Genomic DNA, 16,734 nt, shown 5'->3' on the forward strand with positions numbered 1-16,734 from the left:
GTTTTTGGTGGCATCTGGTTTTGTTCCTGCTGATTTCATTATTTGTTGCTATCCTTGTGAGTCCCAAAACCCCATGTTGAGGAATGTTTAATGGAGTACCCCTGTGTCTGCAACCCCCCAAAAACTGTTAAACAGCTGGTGTTCCCAAGTGCTGTTCTAGCAGCTTCTTCTGTGTTTTGGGAGATCAGAATGCAGTGCCACAAAGTTTATGAAACATCTTCAAGTTGGTACTAACAACTGCACATTTATAAGAACTTGTCCTATGGGCTGTTGACAGATTATTTCAGAAAGTCACATCCAAAAAGCAGTTCTAGACAGAGGGATGTTAGGAGAGATGCTCACTTTGTCCAGCAGGAAACACTCTTTTTCTACTATTTGAAACATTCTTAATGTTTCCTTAAATTTTAAATCTAATTAGATTAAAAAATCTAAGTTTGATGCAGATTCTTTTTTAACAGAACTGATTTAAACACATTTATGTCCTTTTTCTTGATTTATTCTGATTAATTTTCAACTCCTACTGATTGATCATCAGAATGGGATTGTTGTCTTATCAAAACATCTAGTAAAGATGTAAAACCATTTTAATTCTACACCAATTGCTTAGCAACCATGGAGGGAAAAGGTTTCTGAACCATTTGAAAGGACTGTTTTTGAAGATATATTAGCTCTCCTTTCCTGTAAACCCAATTGAAATGTGACTGGTGTCAAAATACAGCCAATCCTTTTTTGGCTGTTAGTAGCAGAGTGCTGCTGGAAGCAGTAAGTATTTATTTCACAACTTCTCATTTCTTAAGCTTTTCTAGAATATTTAATGCAGTAATTCTCAATTTTACAGCATCAACTACCAATGCCAGTCCAGTCTCTACATCCTCAACTGTTGTCAATATTTCCACATCAGCAGTAGCCAGCATCTCACAGGTAAAACTTCCCTGGTAAATTTATGTGCACCATCTCCTTTACCTTTGTTTAACACATTGCTCAAAACTAACATGGAAATGTCACTTCAAGTGGAGCACAGTGGTACTGGAGTTGTGGGGCTCAGTGTGTAACTCAAAGTCACCAAATCCCTCCTGTGTCTCTTTGACCACGATGCTTCTCCCTTTAGCCTTTGCAGCAAACTCACTTCATCTGTTCAAAGCTGTTGCCTCATCTGCAAATTGTGAGGTGAGTCTTAAAACTGAGATCCCTGCAAGAGAGATGGAGAGGAAGAAACAATTCAGCTATTTAGAGGACTAAACCTGTGAGGAGGGTTAGAGGTGGATGTTTTTTGGATGCTTTTGTTCTCCCTCAAGAAGAATAGAAAATGAGGTTGTACACAAATAAAACCCCAACCCAATAAAGTATGGTGTGCATTCTGATGGTAGAATCAGGATGTTCTCACTAGAACAAAGTGAGACAGCCCTGCAAGCATTACCCCCTGCCTTTTTCCTCTGTGGGTGGTTAATTGCCATTTGAGTACTTGGATATACAAAGGAAGCCTTCAGTGTCCAGCTTTTTAGAAAGAGAATACAGGAAGTGTGGAAAATGCAATGGATGCACAAAAATCCTTCTGTGCTTATGCTGTTGCTTTTTAAAAATAAACTTGTTTGGAAAGAAAAGAAGATTTTCTTTTGATATTTCAGACCAAGGTACCTGGTTCACAAAACCAGGCTGCTCTTCAAGGGAGTCAAGACAGCACTGTGTACCAGAGTGGTGTGATGTGACATTTGGGGTCACTGGTTTTTTTGCTGTCAGTAGCAGAAGTTAAAATCCTCAAGCACAGCTCCAGATGCCGAGTGATCTAAATGATTTAAGTAGTTTTCATAAATGGATACCTTCCAGCATGCAGAATTACTGCTTGATGAAGTCAGGATGGCAGGGCCATTTATCCTGTAGTTGTGCCCTCAGCGAGGCCCAAGGTCACTTTTTGTCACTGTACAATGCAAGACAAAACCACACATTCCAGAGTACAGAGTGCACTGATGTCTTGGCATCCACTCAACTCCCCTGTTACTGTCATTTCATGAATTCATTATGAATTAATATTTGCAGACACTGGAAGCAGAGGAATGGCCCTGTGATCACTGGTTTTCTCTGCAAAACCTGCCTGTGCAGGAGCCATTGGGCAGCGAGAGCTCTCAGCCCTTTTTGGGAACATCTTACATCAGCAGAATGAAACAGCATAGTCAGACTGTGTTCTTGCTGGGATTTTTCTTGGACAGGATATTCTAATACAAAAATCATCCTGATTCAGAGTGTGTTCTGAATGAGGTGTCCTACCATCACTAACTCTTTCCTCCAACAGGAATATCCTACGTACACGATCCTCGGGCAGAGTCAGTACCAGAGCTGTTACCCGAGCTCAGGCTTTGGAGTGGTGCCACCAGCAGACAGCAACACGGAGAGTTTGGCATTAGCCACCACCACATACCCAGAGGAGAAACCAAATGCTCTGGTGCTGGCACGGGCGGTGCAGAGACCTTCCTCCGGTGAGGTGGCGTCTGTAAAACACCTCTGCTAAACAGTGCAGGGGGCAGCTGTGGGGAAACATCTCCAAAGGGTGCCTGCAGCATCTTGTCATGCTGGGCCTGAAGGGACACTTGTCAGGCTGCTCTCACTGGTGTGCAGAGTATTAAGGTGGGCCAGGTAAACTTAGATATCAGAAGTTTTCTACTGCTGCCATTCCAGGATACCTAGCACGTACTCTGTGTCCCCCGGGGAGAGGGAGTACCCTGAACACCTGGCTGGCTGCAGGGGAGAAAGGTGCAGGAGGAGGTGGTGGTGGTGTACTCTTTCCCTAGGAAGGGTGTTCTTACCAGGAGCAGAAGAGGCTCCCTCACGTGTCCCTGTCAGTCATGGCCAGGCTGTGTGTCCATGGCCTACATCATTACTGTTGCTCTTTTATATTCAACTGTCTTTAAAATAAAACAGACATAGCTGAGTGATAGAGTAAGTCCAGGACAGTGAATGACTGCAGGGTTCCAGGCCTTAGGATGGAGGGTGTCTGCTCTGATTTTGGTCTGCAGGGCAGTAGCTCTTGCAGTAGCTCAGTTCTGGGGGACTGAATTGAGCAGACAGAGCTGTTTTGAAATGAAGGGACAAAGAAATCATGGTTTATGTTCTAATCAGGGTTCAACTACTACTGCATCCACATAGTAAAGTAGCATCTTAGCTTTTGCTAAGGTGGTTTGTGGTCAATGCTGTTTGTTTGGTGTTTGTTTTGAGACACAAGGGGATGAGAGCTGTGTGTTTTTGCTTCTTCCAGGAGATGCATCCACAAGTCCTTTGCTACCAAGAGCAACAGCTAGTAAAGAGTTAGATGAGCAAGCAAGAAAAAACATCCCTGGAAAGAACAGAGGGAAGAGGAAAGCAGATACCTCCTCCTCACAGGACAGTGAACTGGAGGTAAATAGTGATCTTTTCCAGAGGTAGCATTGCAGAATAGTGTGATGGTGAAAATTCTCCTCCCTTTTTTTCATTCCATCTCCATGGAAATGGAAGCTGATTATAGAATGATTTGGCTTGAAGAGACCTTTCAGGGTCCTCTAGTCCAACCACTCTGCAATGAACAGGAACATCTTCAAGTAGATGTCAGGCCACTCAGCTCCAACCTGGTCTTGAATGTTTTCAGGAATGGGGCATCCACCACCTCTCTGGGTACTGTGTGCCAGTGCCTCACCACTTTAATTGTAAAAAAAGTCTTCTTTACATCTAATCTGAATTTACTCTCTTTCAGTTCAAAACTGTTCCCCTTGTTCTGTCACTACAGCCCCTACTAAAAGGTCTGTCCCCATGAGTTCAAATTGAGAGTAGGTTTAGATTAGGTATTATGAAAAAAATGTCTTCCCTGTGAGGGTGGGGAGGCCCTGGCGCAGGCTGCCCAGGCAATTTGTGGCTGCCTCATCCCTGGAAGTATCTGAGGCCCGGTTGGATGGGGCTTGGAGCAGTCTGGTGTAGTGGAAGGTGTCCCTGCCCATGGCAGTAAATAAACTCCACTGCAATAAACTGAAGAGTTGAATGTATTCAGCCTGTAAGATGATGACTGTTGTTCATACCTGTTAAAGCATACTGCAGCTAACCACAAAATTAACTCTAAAACTTGTTCCTTTATTGCAGTTCAGTGCCTGGAATATGTCAGCTCTAACCTACTCTTGTTCTCTCTGCAGCGGGTGTTTCTCTGGGACCTGGATGAGACCATCATCATCTTTCATTCTCTTCTCACAGGGTCTTATGCTCAAAAATATGGCAAGGTAATACTGCTTTTCTGTTGAAGAAAACCCATTTCTGTCATTTAATGTTAGAATTAAATGTTAGTCTTTGGAAAAGGAATAGTTTGGGGTTTTTTAAACTCTCTATTGGTGATACTTTTAAGTTGTTGCCAGTTTGGGGCTGGGAAAGTACTAAATTTGGCTTTATGCAGAGCTAGGGACATGGACATCACCAACATGTCCCTTCTTACAATGCAAGTCTGTCAAACTGGTTTCATCCTCACTGGGAATAACTGAGGTCCTTGTACTTAGGGAAAAGAAGTGGTTTTTCTCTTTCAAAATACATTGTAGATTTTTGAATGTTTTGTATGTGCTGACTGTGAAAATGAATCAGTCTCCTGTGGAGCATTGAAGTATTTGGTTTTTCTGGGGTTTTTTTAAGTGAGTTGTTTAAAATATTAGACAAAATGTAGTTCACACCATTGAATGTAGCTGGAATTATGCCAGGTTTGATAAAGAGTGGAAAACTTTGTGCAGTTTAACTGATGAGAGATTTATGACAATTCCTTCTGCCTATATTCACAGTGCATTTACATTTTCTTTTTGTGTTTTTCCAGGATCCAACTCTAGTGATTGGCTCAGGACTGTCCATGGAGGAGATGATTTTTGAAGTTGCTGATACTCACTTGTTTTTCAATGACTTGGAGGTACATGGCAAATGTGTTTGAAAAGCAGAATTCCACATTACCATGTCAAAATTACTTCTCACACTTTGTGAGGGCTCTGTGCTTCAAAGCCTCTTAACTGGTTGTTTTAAGCACAGCCAAATCAGGGGTGCAGTCTTAACTGAGACAGGCATTCTGCAGCCTTCTAGTGTCAGGAGCTGTCTCAGTTTCTTCTGGGTTTTTGATTGAACCTGTACAAATAAATAGAGTGATGTCTGATCCATTCTGTATTTGCATTTCTGGACTGGTGAACACCTTGCTTCCACTGGTTTTCTTTTGAAATGGAGAGCAGAGATGTGAGGAAAAGGCAGTTTTGAGGATGTCTGTTCTCAAGGGCTGTGACTAAGCCAAGGACAGAATGCAGGAGGTGGCTTTGGCTGTGGAACAGCTTTGAAGGACATGCTGCATAGACAAGCAGGCTGTACCCATGCAGGACCCACAACACCCTCTCTTTTTCTTCTGTGTTGTCTTTGATGTAACTCCACTCAATGCAATTTTCAGAATTGACAGCACTAGTTTTAGGCTTAGGAAGGGTGAATATGAACTGGTGCCAGTTAGTTGCAGATGTGTCATTGATGGTTTTGTTGATGCAAACAGAAACTTAAGTGCTATTTCCATTGTGTCTGTGACTACTGGCAAAGGTGGTAATGAGTTACCTCCCTCATTTTACCTCAGGGAAAAAAGCAACAAAAAAAATAAATGAAAATGCTAAATTTGTGCTTGTGCTGGAAGGGGACTCATCAATGTTTTAGTTGTGTGCTCAGCCACAAATGTACTGCTGTAGGTGTTGGTTAGTGAGTTAAATCAGCAGCACTCAGCACTAGAGTCAGTGCTACCACACTGCTGTGGCTCTACTGACCCTTGTTGAGAAAATGGAATAGCAATGCTTGACCAGATCATGTGCTTTTGGGGTATTTTTGTTTTGTGTTTGCTTTTTTGAAATGGTAGAAGATTTTCAACTGACAAGTGAGCTTTGAGTGCAACCTGTTCAGTGAGTGTTGAAGTTCTTTTTTGGCAGACAACTCAAAATGCCATAGAAATGCTCTTGTTTCAATCCTTTCTGGTGCTTAAGATCCCAGGCTGGGCAAGGACCTCTAGGGGCTGGGAATTAAAACCCAGTAGTGGCAGATGAAGCTAGTGTAAGCTCTGTGGGTTTGTGGAGGCAGTGTGGCTTGGCATGTTGCTGCTGAGAGGTGTGAAGGGATTGGTTTCTATCACAGTTTCTTTAATCTGCAAATGTCAGTGTGTTTCTGGATTACCACAATATGACTTTATTTTTGGGGTTTTTTTTGTCTTAAACAGGAGTGTGACCAGGTACACATAGAAGATGTGGCATCTGATGACAATGGCCAAGATCTAAGGTATTGTAGTGATGAATGCAGATGTATTGTTGATGTAATCAGGTTTTGTGAAGCCTTCAAATGCAGGTGGGGTTAAAGGATGGAGCTCAGCATTGTGCAGGGGGTGAAACCTGACAAAGTGTTTGCTGGGAGGCATTTCTCTGAAGACCTACAAAGCATATTAAGAGTTTTGAAATTATATTGTGAATTACATTGTCCACTGTTGAATGCTGCCTCTGTGCTCAATGACAAGTGAGGAATGGAGAAACAACTCACCAGATCTCATGATGACAGCATTAGATTAGTAACCTAATCTAATGGTCACTCTAATTAGATTAGTGGGAAAAGTCCCTGCCTGTGGCAGAGGTTTAGAATGAGATGATCTTGACGGTCATATCCAACCTATACCATCCTGTGGTTTCATTATCTTGACCTTTGAAAGTCCCCCTGTGGTTTGCATTCCTCTGAGACCTTATGGTGCTCACTATCAAACATGGGGAGGAAGGTTTTTTAACTGAGTTGAATTGGCTCATTAAAAAGTCTGAGAAAGATCTGTCAGGGAGAAGGAAATACAGGGAAAGTGGTGAAGCAGGACTTGCTTTATGCAGTCATAAACTGGTGAAGGAGCTCATCTGCTTGTGGAGCTGCAGCTGTGGTGGAAAGGCATGGATGCTATGTTTGGAAGATGTGCTGGGGTTAACTGCTGCTGCAGGATGAGGAAGGGGTCAGTGGGCAGGATGCTCTGTATGGCAGAGGAGTGAGCAGCCAGAGAGTAAAGGAAGGTTTTGTAGTGGAGGATGTGAAAGGGGTTGTACCAGTGCAGCAGTTCAGAGCCAGCAGCAGCTGTAGCTGGATGTCAGCATTCCCACAAGAGCCAGGCTCTGCTCTCCAGGTGCCACAGTGCTTGTGCAGCTCCTCTCCAAGGTGTTCTCCAGCTGCTGCCAGCACTGCCATCAGCAGCCCTGCCAGAAATGCCGCAATGCTTCTGCTGCTGTGGCACACCTAACACATCTGCTTTCCTGGAACAGCAACTACAACTTCTCCACGGATGGGTTCAGTGGCTCGGGAAGCAATGCAAACCACAGCTCCTCGGTGGGTGTGCAAGGAGTGGACTGGATGAGGAAATTGGCCTTCCGCTACCGCAGGGTACGCGAGATCTACAACAAATACAAAACTAACGTTGGAGGTGAGTGGTCACCTGCACCGAGGTCTCAGCACTGTCAGGAGCAGAAGTGGTCTCCACTTCTGTCTGCTTTTAATTCAAAACTGGAGGCTTGAAGAAAATGATATCTAAAAGCAATTACAAACATGGGAATAAAAGAAGGGAGGGTGATTTTAAAAACAATACGTGAAAGAGCTTAAGATCTTAAGATATTCTTAATATCTTAAGATATTCCACTTAATAAAGTGGAAAGGGTCCTTAGAAAGCAGAGAGAGAGGGTGACTGTAGGAGTTCCTTCCCCTGCTCTGTGGCCTTGGACCCCTGCTACTGTGAGTGCTTTGTACGAGAGAAGAGCCTTTGCCTGTATCCTGAGAAATGCTTTGAGATAATCACAGAGAAGTGTCTGCCCAGTTCCCCATGGTCAGACTCCTGGATGGATGTCTGGGCTCATTCATGTCACTGGGAGCTGGTTTCTTTCATTGCTTTGAGACAGTCCAGCTTCCAGAGGCCTTCAGTTCTGTTACTTATTGCAGAGCAGGCAGTTGGTGCACTGGGGGACAGCCCTCCCCATGTCAGACTTGCCAGGCAAACATGTGTTCCTCACCTTCCAGGCCTGCTTAGCCCACAGAAGAGGGAAGCTCTGCAGCGACTGAGGACCGACATAGAAGTTCTGACAGATTCCTGGCTGGAAACTGCATTAAAATCCCTGCTGCTCATCCAGTCCAGGTATGGAACCTGGAAGTGCCTGTGAGGCTTTCTCAGCCCTTTCTGGCCCTCGGGTGCAGTGCTGTGCTGGGCACTGCCCCATCACTGGTGCTGCTGTTTGGCACAGGTGCCAAGTGACTGAGGGCAGGAACTCCACCCCTGTTTCTCTGCTGCAACAACTGTAATTAGCAAGGCTAATGCTCACCAAATGGTTTGTCTGACAGGGAATTCTGCCAGAAGCAAAGCAAAAATTACAAAAACTTGTCCTAAAATGCCTTCTGAAAGCAGGACAGCAAAGCACATGGGGAAGCTGATCAGACTTCCCAGAGCAGTCCTGGCAGCACTGCCTGTAGATGTGCTGTTACAAGTGTTTTTCTTCTTTTAGAAAAAACTGTGAGAACATCCTGATCACAACCACCCAACTGATGCCAGCTCTTGCCAAAGTTCTTCTGTATGGATTGGGAGAGGTGTTTCCCATTGAAAATATTTATAGTGCTACAAAAATAGGTAAGGGGTTTTGACAGGTCTCTGGCTCTGTGGCATCTGCTGAGGATTAGCTGGGATTTTTACATGGGGAACTGCCATTTCTGCAGCTGAGCAGCTCCGTGCTGTGGTCCACCTGGTCCAGGCTTCTGGCCTCAGGAGCTGAACTGGGTGCTACCCCTGCTCAGTGTTTCTGTACTGGGAGGAAGGGACCTGTTCAGGCTCCATTTCTCTCTGCCTGAGGCTCCTTACAGGGGGATTGTCTTTGGCAGGTAAAGAGAGCTGCTTTGAGAGGATCGTGTCACGGTTTGGAAAGAAGGTCACTTACGTGGTGATTGGAGATGGGCGTGATGAGGAGGTCGCAGCCAAGCAGGTGGGTCTGACTGCAGGGGTGGGACAATGCAAGGGGAAGCTGCTGGCAAGCTTTGCCTGCAAGGACTCTTGTTCCAAGGCTGAACTCTTCAGGCCAGGGCAGCCAAGAGCAAAGTTTGCCTTTGATGCAAGAGATCTTCCATTGTGTTAAGATGGGCAGTTTTCTGGCTCCTGGGTGTTTAAAGTTTCTTTTACTATTAAGGATTGCATATAACACTGTCCCTGTCAGCAGTTTCTTAGTGTGGCATGTTGGATGTAACATGCTGAAAGGCTGGACTCAGAGATCTTGGAATCCACCCTTCCACCCTTGATGATTCTATGGTTCTATATGCTGATCACGGCCTGTGACTATCAGGATATTGCAGTTTCTCAGGAGTGTGGAGGAGTCAGGGCTCAGGAACAGCAGCAGAACAATACAGCACCTGCAATTAGGCTGGATTTCAAACAAGGAGCAAAGAGTTTGATTGATTTGGACAGGCCTGGATGGATTGTTCAGTTGTGCTGATTAGTAGTAAAGTGCAAAGATGACTGTCAGGACCTTGACTCTGCAGACTTTGCACGTTCTGGCATGTGCCAGAGCTGTTGCCTGTGCAGGTTTCCTGGGGCCCTGGAAATTCCCTGGCATTCCTGGGTGCAGCAGCAGCTCACAGCCAAGGTTTCCATCACAAGCAGCTGACAGTCAGTGCTGGTGCCTGGCACACACAGATGTGCACGTGAGATGGGCTCCAGATACAGATGTGCATGTGGCCAAGGTCTGTCCTGAGAGTGCTGTGCTCAGAACCACCACACTGCACTGCACTGCACTGCACTGCAGCTCTACCCAGCTTCCACCTCAGCTGAAAATCCCTGCATAAACCTGACTGTACTCTCTTTTTACAGCACAACATGCCCTTCTGGAGGATCACGAATCACGCTGACCTCGTGTCCCTTCACCAAGCCCTTGAGTTAGACTTCCTGTAAGAAGCTGGAGCAAAGATGTGACTGCAGCTCCCACAGGCCCTCTCCATCACTGGGGGGCAGAAATCTCACATGTCTGGGGAGTCACTTTTCAGCTTGATGAAGAAAACATACCTAATGCAAACTGTACAGTGGAGTATGATAGCAGGTCGTTCCTTGGGAGCACGGGCCCTGCCAAGTCCAGAGATGTCCTGTAAAGAAGCCCTAGACTCAGCAGAGCTAGAGCTTGTCTGCAGAAGGGACTTACAGAGCCAGCTGAATGCCTCTGGCAGGTGTCTCCAGAGGGAGGGGCCATAAAACAGCAGATTTATTTGTAAGAGCCTTCTCCTTTCTATTCAGCTTAGTTGTAGAACCCAAGTAAACACAAAACTTTATTTTTATAGGAAAATGCTGATGGCAGAGCTTAAACCTCCCTTGTTTTGCAAAGCCGAAGAGCTATGGTTTTTTTCATAGGAAATATTAATGAAAATGTCAAAAATACCTCTGTTGCTGTAAAATGTGTCCTCTCTCCTTCCCTGGGTGTTCAAAACAAGTTATTTATTACAATCTCCTTATGTTATTTCCTCAGTGTGGGATTACTGGAAGATAAAAAGGTAAGGGAATGCTTCTGGGATATGTGGTTCCTTGTAGAGGCAAGTATTGGTGTTCCAAGTTGATCCCAGTGGCTTCTACTCAATGTGTGCACAAGCCCTTTTAGCCAGCAGGAGATCACTGGATTCCAGCCTTGGTCTGGACTGTACATCTCACAGATTTTCCCTGCAAAGAAAAATGAAACCGCCTGTACAGCAGACTGGTGCAGACTGCTCAGATGTGAACAGAGTCCTCACCTGGAGTAGGAATAACCTAATTCCTAAATCCTCAAGAATGTTGCAGAATAGGCTCTGGCTACAGTATAACCTTCACCTCTGTGTTCCTGACCCTATTTGTGAGTTCCTTTTAGTAAAATCAGATTAAATTTTCTTACATTCTTTGCATTAGCTTAACTACATAGTGAAAAACAAACGCTTTGTTAAGAGGGACTTAAGACACTGTGACTTGGCAACATGGAGCACTTGGGAGGGATGGTGATGATGATTTTTCTGCTACTGTGTCAGAATAGAGGCTGGAGTCAGTGACCTGCAGCTGCCCTGGTCAGGAACAGCCAGCTAGGGACTGGGGCTGGCACAGGGGCTGGTTTTGTGCCAACTCAGGCTGTGTTTGGTGGTCTCCCCAGGTACCCTGATGGCACCAGATCAGGTGCCCTGAGGACAGGTGTGTGCTGTGCCCCAGAACCTGCTGCTGCTGCTCCTGCAGAGCCAGACCTGTGGCTGCATCCAGACCCCACCAGATCATGGTCATCAGCCATCGGGAGACTGGGCTGAAAGTCTGTCATTGCAGGGAGGACCCATTTGCTGTGCCCATACAGGCAGGAAAGGGATGTGTTTGCTGCATTCCTTTCATGGCATTCATTACTGAGGGTTAATTTCCATCAAGGAGCTGTTGGGCCAGCTTGGCACAGGCTCTGCTGTGCCCTGGGAGCAGCTGTTCCTGAGCCAGCTCCAGTGACCATGGGGCAGAAGGTGCCTAGAGCCAGGGGTTTGGACACCTCGTGTGCAGGGACTGGACCTGGGAGGTCTGTTTCACATGGTACCAGCCCCAGTTTCTCTTTGGGTTTTTGTTTTTTTTTTTTAAGATTAATTAAATAAGAATTCTCTTTCTCCATGGTGGTCACTGGAGTCAGGAGTGATCTGCTTTTCCATTCAGCTCCTTGCCAGGTGTTAGCCTTGTGCTCTGATCCCAGGTGGATGCTGGGTCTGTGTCTCCCCAGGAGCTCTGCAGCAGGAACATGCTGTCCATGTAGGAGCTGCTGCCTGCCAACAGCTGAACTGCTCATCCCATGAGGAGAATCTGAGGAGTCTGCTGTGGGTGTCACTGGGCAGCTCAGCAGAGGGAAAGGTGTTTGGCTGCCCTGGGGGCTGCTGGCCCAGCAGAGTCTGGGGGGGAAACAGGCTGGGCTGGGAGTGCTCAGCAGTGGATCTGGAAAGGGGAGCAGGACCCAGGGATGTTCTCTGTCTACACCAAAGGTGTTCACACCTGCTCCAAGGCAGCTGAGGCAGCTCCAGCTCCCTTACTGCTGAGTCCATAGAGTCCACTTCCTCTGGGGTCCCTGTGAAGTGCCAGAGATGCAGTGAGGAGCAACCTCATTGCTCCCAGGGTTGGAAATGTCACCAGAGGATCAGGGCTCAGTTGTAGTCACAGAAGAATCTGTGCTGATGTTGAACATCCCTCAGCCCATCCAAAGGTCTCCTGTAAGCAGGTTTGGGAGCTGTCCCACCTGTGCAGCAGCCTGTCAGGAGCATGTCTCGTACTCCAGCTGGCTGAATTTTGGGATTAAAACCTGTGCCTTAACCTCCCACCACCGGCACGGCCGAGCAGCCCGAGTGCTTCACTCCCATCAGGAGCAGCTGACCAGAGCCGTGCTGGAGAGGGGCTGGGTTTGCCCAGGCACTGGCAGCAGGTGCTGGACCTGCTGGCCTGAGCTGCCTGGCAGCTGGCTGTGCTTTGTGTTTGTTTACTTCAAATGTTTTAAGGAAATTTTAAGATGTTGGTAAAATTTTAGCTGAGTGTGGAACTCGCAGCCACTGACATTTCATACTGGTATTTATATGATGTTTCCTTGAATGTATGTAAAGTACTTTTATAACAGGAGGTTGATGGTACATTTCTGTGTTTGTTAATAAAGGGGTGACCTGGCTATTTTATTTTTTCCTCTACTGGCTGAATTTAAGCCTTTTCCTGTCTCAAGGCAAGAATATCATCTCTATCCAAGCATTGATTTTCTCCTGTGTCTGTCACCAGTTCAGCTACAGTCAGGTCAGGGATAATGGGAGAGCAAACCTGAACACCTGAAGGACAGTCAGCCTGCAGGCCCAGAGCACCTGAGCTCACCTGGGTGCTGCTGGCTTCCCCTTCGGCTTCAACACAGCCACAGAGGCTTTAAAAACCACCTGATTCACTAATACTTGTTGCCTTCAACAGCCCTTGGGGAGATGTGTGTGCTGGCACTGGTGGGAAGCAGTAGGACCCTTGGAGGCCACAGCACCTCTTCTGCTGTGCTACAAGGGACGAGGAGTCCCAGGTGCTGCTGGCTGTGGGGCCTCTGCCTGTTCATGGTCTGTAATGGGAACTGTCCTGTGAACTGGAAAAAAATAATAAAGTCTTTATTTTCTATAGTCAGTGCTTCAGCCTGTTCTCTGCCCCTGTGCCAGTCCCTGCCCCTGTGCCAGCCTGAGCCAGGCTTGGCAGCACCAGGAGCATTGCGGCTGCCACAGGTCACAGTGCAGCCACCAGAGCCCCCAGTGCCCCTGGGGAGTCCTGGGGAGCCATGGACCTGCTCCTGGGCCCTGCTGAGGTGCCCAGGGGAGGCACATGGTGCTTCCTGCACAAACATTCCTGTTTTCTTCTGCACAAGGCCCTCTCCCACCCTCTGCTGTGGTGCTGCTGGCCTTGGGCAGGGCTGAGCATTTCAGCTGCTCCTTGTTATGGAAGCTCCCTCCTGGGATGGGGTGCTGGGAGTGATGTGAGGGGAAAGAGCCCAAGGTCAGTGCTGTGGGCAGCCAGGATGTGCCACAGCTGCCAGCTGGGCAACAGCAAAAGGCAGGGGCTGCTCTGGGGCCTGCCTGGGTTTGGCCACCGAGCTGGGTGGAGGCAACCCCATCTGGGAAGGGGTGTCTGTGCCCAGGGGCTGGCACAGCACTGACCCCAGTGCTGGCCACATCAACAGCCACCTATGGCTGAGAAAAGCCATGGCCAACTCCAGCCTGGTCATGGCCTTGGGAGTGCAGCCCAGGCTGTGGTGGTGGGAATGGCAGAAAAGGGAGCATGAGGTGTCCATAATAAGCCAGAAGCCCTGACCCACCCTGCAACCACTCCTGCCAGCACAGGCCTCCTTCCCCATCCCTCCCTGAACACAGTGATAACAGGTGAGCTTTGACCTTAACACCAAAACTAACACAAGGAGGAAAATCCTGGCTAGAGACAGAAAGGTCAGATAGCCACAACCATGGAGAAAACAAATTCTCCCTGACCCACCACCTATATCCCTGCACAGGAGTGGCAGCAGCAAGCACAGGAGAGGCATGGAGAAAATAAACCAGTGCTCTTTATTTTATTTTTTAAAAAAAACCCTAGTAATAAATAACAAGAAAACCTAACACAGCAGAGCAGGTATATGCTACATTGTGCTGGACTCATCACAAACACTGGTTTTCCTTGAGGGTCCAGCCATGGGAGCCCATGCTGTGTGCCCTGGGACTCATCAGGTGTTTCCACATCACCCCTGGTTTCTGCCAGACGCCTCCAGCTGTCCAAAACAGCAGCCTGAGGGGCACAACCAGGGGCACAACTAACAAGTCTACTTCCCCCTCATGTCCCTTTAGAGGACCTGCCCTCAGATAGCAGACTCCGCAGTCCCATTCAGGAAGTGCTGCTGTGCTGGCTGGGACAAGGAGAAATGGGTCTGGGCCAGCCACTGCATCCTCCTGTTCACAAGGTCTGGTTCCAAAAACGAGCGAAACTTCACCCCATCACTCCCTCCACTGGCATCCACCTCGTCATATCTGCCCTCCTGCTGCACCTGCACGTTGGGGTGCAGCCACTTGTAGTAGGTGACCCTCAGCCCCAGCCCCAGCAGGTAGCAGGGCAGGGCAGCAGAGACCACTGGGAGGAGGTATGAGTGCTCCTCGGAGGGAGCCCGGCCCCAGAGCCAGGCCAGGGCCAGCAGCGAGCTGTCCACCAGGATGAAGGTGTGGTAGATGATGCTGCGGTGCAGCGTCCTCCCCTGTGCCACATTGAACCAGCTGAAGTAGAGGATCACAGCCACCACGGCCCGGTAAAGCTGCTCGGGGCCGGGTGATTCCATGAAGTCTGTGCCCTGCAGGCTGACCCAGAGGAACATGGCCAGCCACACAAGTGGGAAGTGGACAGCCACACCGTAGGGCCAGAGCAGGGCGAAGAGGGCGACCGCCAGGATGCGGGGGCAGATGAGAAAGAGGTTCCACAGGAAGTAGACGACAGAAGAGCCCAGGCTCAGCTCGTACTTGTCCTGCAGGAAGGAGCGCAGGGACTGGTGGTAGTCCAGCAGAGACCAGGACACACACAGGAACGCGGTGCCCATCCCCAGGCCTGCAAACACAGAGGTGGAAAGGCTGAGGGGGGACCCAAAGGTGGCCCAGCGTGGCTCAAACCCCTCCCTGCCCACCACTACTAAAATTAATTTCCCCCCCAGCTCACAAAGCAGCTGCTGTCAGGGTCAGAGCATCAGCACCTGCATCTCTCCCCTGGCCTTCTGCCCTCCCCAAGGACAAGGAGGCTGGTGCCTGGCCCTTCTCAGAAGATGAGGAAGAAGTGCTGGGATTGAACAGCTCTGCAAAGCCCATCTCCCGGGCATGGAAGCCCTCAGCCCACACAGGCAGGTGAGTGCTGGCTCCCACGTTGTTGGGCTCCCCATTTCCCTGCAGTCACACCACAGCACCTGCTCAGTGGCCTGTGTTTCACCCACACCAACATCAGCACCTCCCTACTCCCCCAGAAGGCGCCTGATTTCTCACCTGTCCCTCAGCCTCTCCTGGGGCACGTAAGAGAATGACCAAAGTGGTCCCCCAGCTTCAAACCCCAAGCCCAGCATGATCCACTAGGGCATGTGAGTGCAGGACAGAGGTCCACCCTAGAGTGTAACATGGCAAAGGAAGGAGTGACATGGGAGCAGAATGGCACTACAAGTGTCTTGCTGGGTCCTCCAGCCCCTCTGATCTGCCCCATCCAAGCCCACTCTGACCCCAAGGCTGCACCCCCACAGCCCCCTCCCCTGGCCCCAGCCCCCTCACCCTGGGAGAGCTCAGCCTTGTTTGTCCGCAGGATAATGTAGAGGAGCAGGGTGAGCTGCGGGGTGTTCTCCAGGAAGGTCTCGAAGAGACGCAGCATGCTGATGTCATGGGAGAGGAAGGCCATGTGTCTCTGCTCATCCTCCTCCTCTTCCTTCGCCCAGCACACCCTCCAGCCCACCTTCAGAGCATGGAGGCACCTGTGGGGGGACCCAGCTGCTGGCGAGGGGCCACGCAAGGCACCAACAGCACCTTGGTCCCTGCGCTGTTGACAGCTCAACAAACTCCTGACAGGACAACAGACTTTATGCTTTACGCCCAAACCCCTCCTTGCCCCTGCCCAAACCACGCATCACAGTAACCACACGATGCCCGGCTACGGGTGAAGCGCCATTGTGAAAAACTGAGCATCGACCTCAGCGGACCTGCCTGGATTATTCCCTTCCCCCTTCTCCCCTCAAGGTTTCGGGGCGCTGTTCCGCCTGTCCAGAATGCAACAGCACCGGGAGACAGAGCAGAGCCGGAGGGAAACTTCACTTGCAGGGACACAGGTGGCTGCCTCCGGCACACTTTATCCGGCTCCAGCTCGGGGCTGGGCCGAACCGCCCTGCGCCGGAGCCTCCTGGCCCTCCCCACAGCCGCGGCACCGCTCGCCCCATCGCCGGGAGGAGCCGAGATGCGGCTGCGGAGGGTCGGGCACCCGGGGGAGGCCGGGGCGGAGCGGGGACGCGCGGGGAACTCGCTGCCGGGCTATCGTACCTTAAGAAAAAGCCGAGCTGTAGGAGGTGGAGGGCGGCGAGCAGCGCCAGGGGCACGGCGGGGCGCAGGGCGGGCGGGTCGGAGCGCAGCCAGAGCCAGCTGCAGGCCTGGGCGGCGGCTGAGGCGGCGGCAAGCAGCGACAGCGACAGCGCGGCCCAGCCGGGGTGGCCGCGCCGCGCG

General features: G+C 49.3%; 2 protein-coding genes across 11 annotated transcripts in view; one reads left to right on the forward strand and one right to left on the reverse strand.

The window, feature by feature from the left end:
* The window catches only part of EYA3 (EYA transcriptional coactivator and phosphatase 3), a 42,237-nt gene extending 29,091 nt beyond the window's left edge, over window positions 1-13,146 (forward strand). For all 9 annotated transcript variants that reach the window (XM_015649317.1, XM_033519558.1, XM_033519559.1 and 6 more), the window contains 11 exons: window positions 839-921; window positions 2,288-2,471; window positions 3,248-3,387; window positions 4,149-4,232; window positions 4,808-4,897; window positions 6,218-6,276; window positions 7,284-7,441; window positions 8,029-8,143; window positions 8,508-8,629; window positions 8,878-8,978; window positions 9,857-13,146. In XM_015649317.1, the coding sequence (XP_015504803.1) occupies window positions 839-921; window positions 2,288-2,471; window positions 3,248-3,387; window positions 4,149-4,232; window positions 4,808-4,897; window positions 6,218-6,276; window positions 7,284-7,441; window positions 8,029-8,143; window positions 8,508-8,629; window positions 8,878-8,978; window positions 9,857-9,937 (1,217 nt within the window). In that variant the 3' untranslated portion in view covers window positions 9,938-13,146. The remainder of the gene's footprint in view (window positions 1-838; window positions 922-2,287; window positions 2,472-3,247; window positions 3,388-4,148; window positions 4,233-4,807; window positions 4,898-6,217; window positions 6,277-7,283; window positions 7,442-8,028; window positions 8,144-8,507; window positions 8,630-8,877; window positions 8,979-9,856) is intronic.
* A 911-nt stretch (window positions 13,147-14,057) lies between these two features.
* Window positions 14,058-16,528, reverse strand: XKR8 (XK related 8). Of its 2 annotated transcripts, none has more exons than XM_015649142.3 (2): window positions 15,799-16,528; window positions 14,058-15,097 (listed from the first exon to the last, which is right to left on the reverse strand). In XM_015649142.3, the coding sequence occupies exons 1-2, from the start codon at window positions 15,920-15,922 to the stop codon at window positions 14,364-14,366; spliced, it is 858 nt and encodes a 285-aa protein (XP_015504628.1). In that variant the 5' UTR covers window positions 15,923-16,528; the 3' UTR covers window positions 14,058-14,363. The 2 variants fall into 2 exon arrangements, with proteins under 2 accessions (XP_015504628.1, XP_033375512.1); XM_033519621.1 differs by lacking the exon at window positions 15,799-16,528 and adding an exon at window positions 15,523-15,612.
* Window positions 16,529-16,734: the final 206 nt, after the last annotated feature.

This window comes from Parus major, chromosome 23 (genome assembly GCF_001522545.3).
Source record: "Parus major isolate Abel chromosome 23, Parus_major1.1, whole genome shotgun sequence".
Classification (NCBI taxonomy): Eukaryota; Metazoa; Chordata; class Aves; order Passeriformes; family Paridae; genus Parus; species Parus major.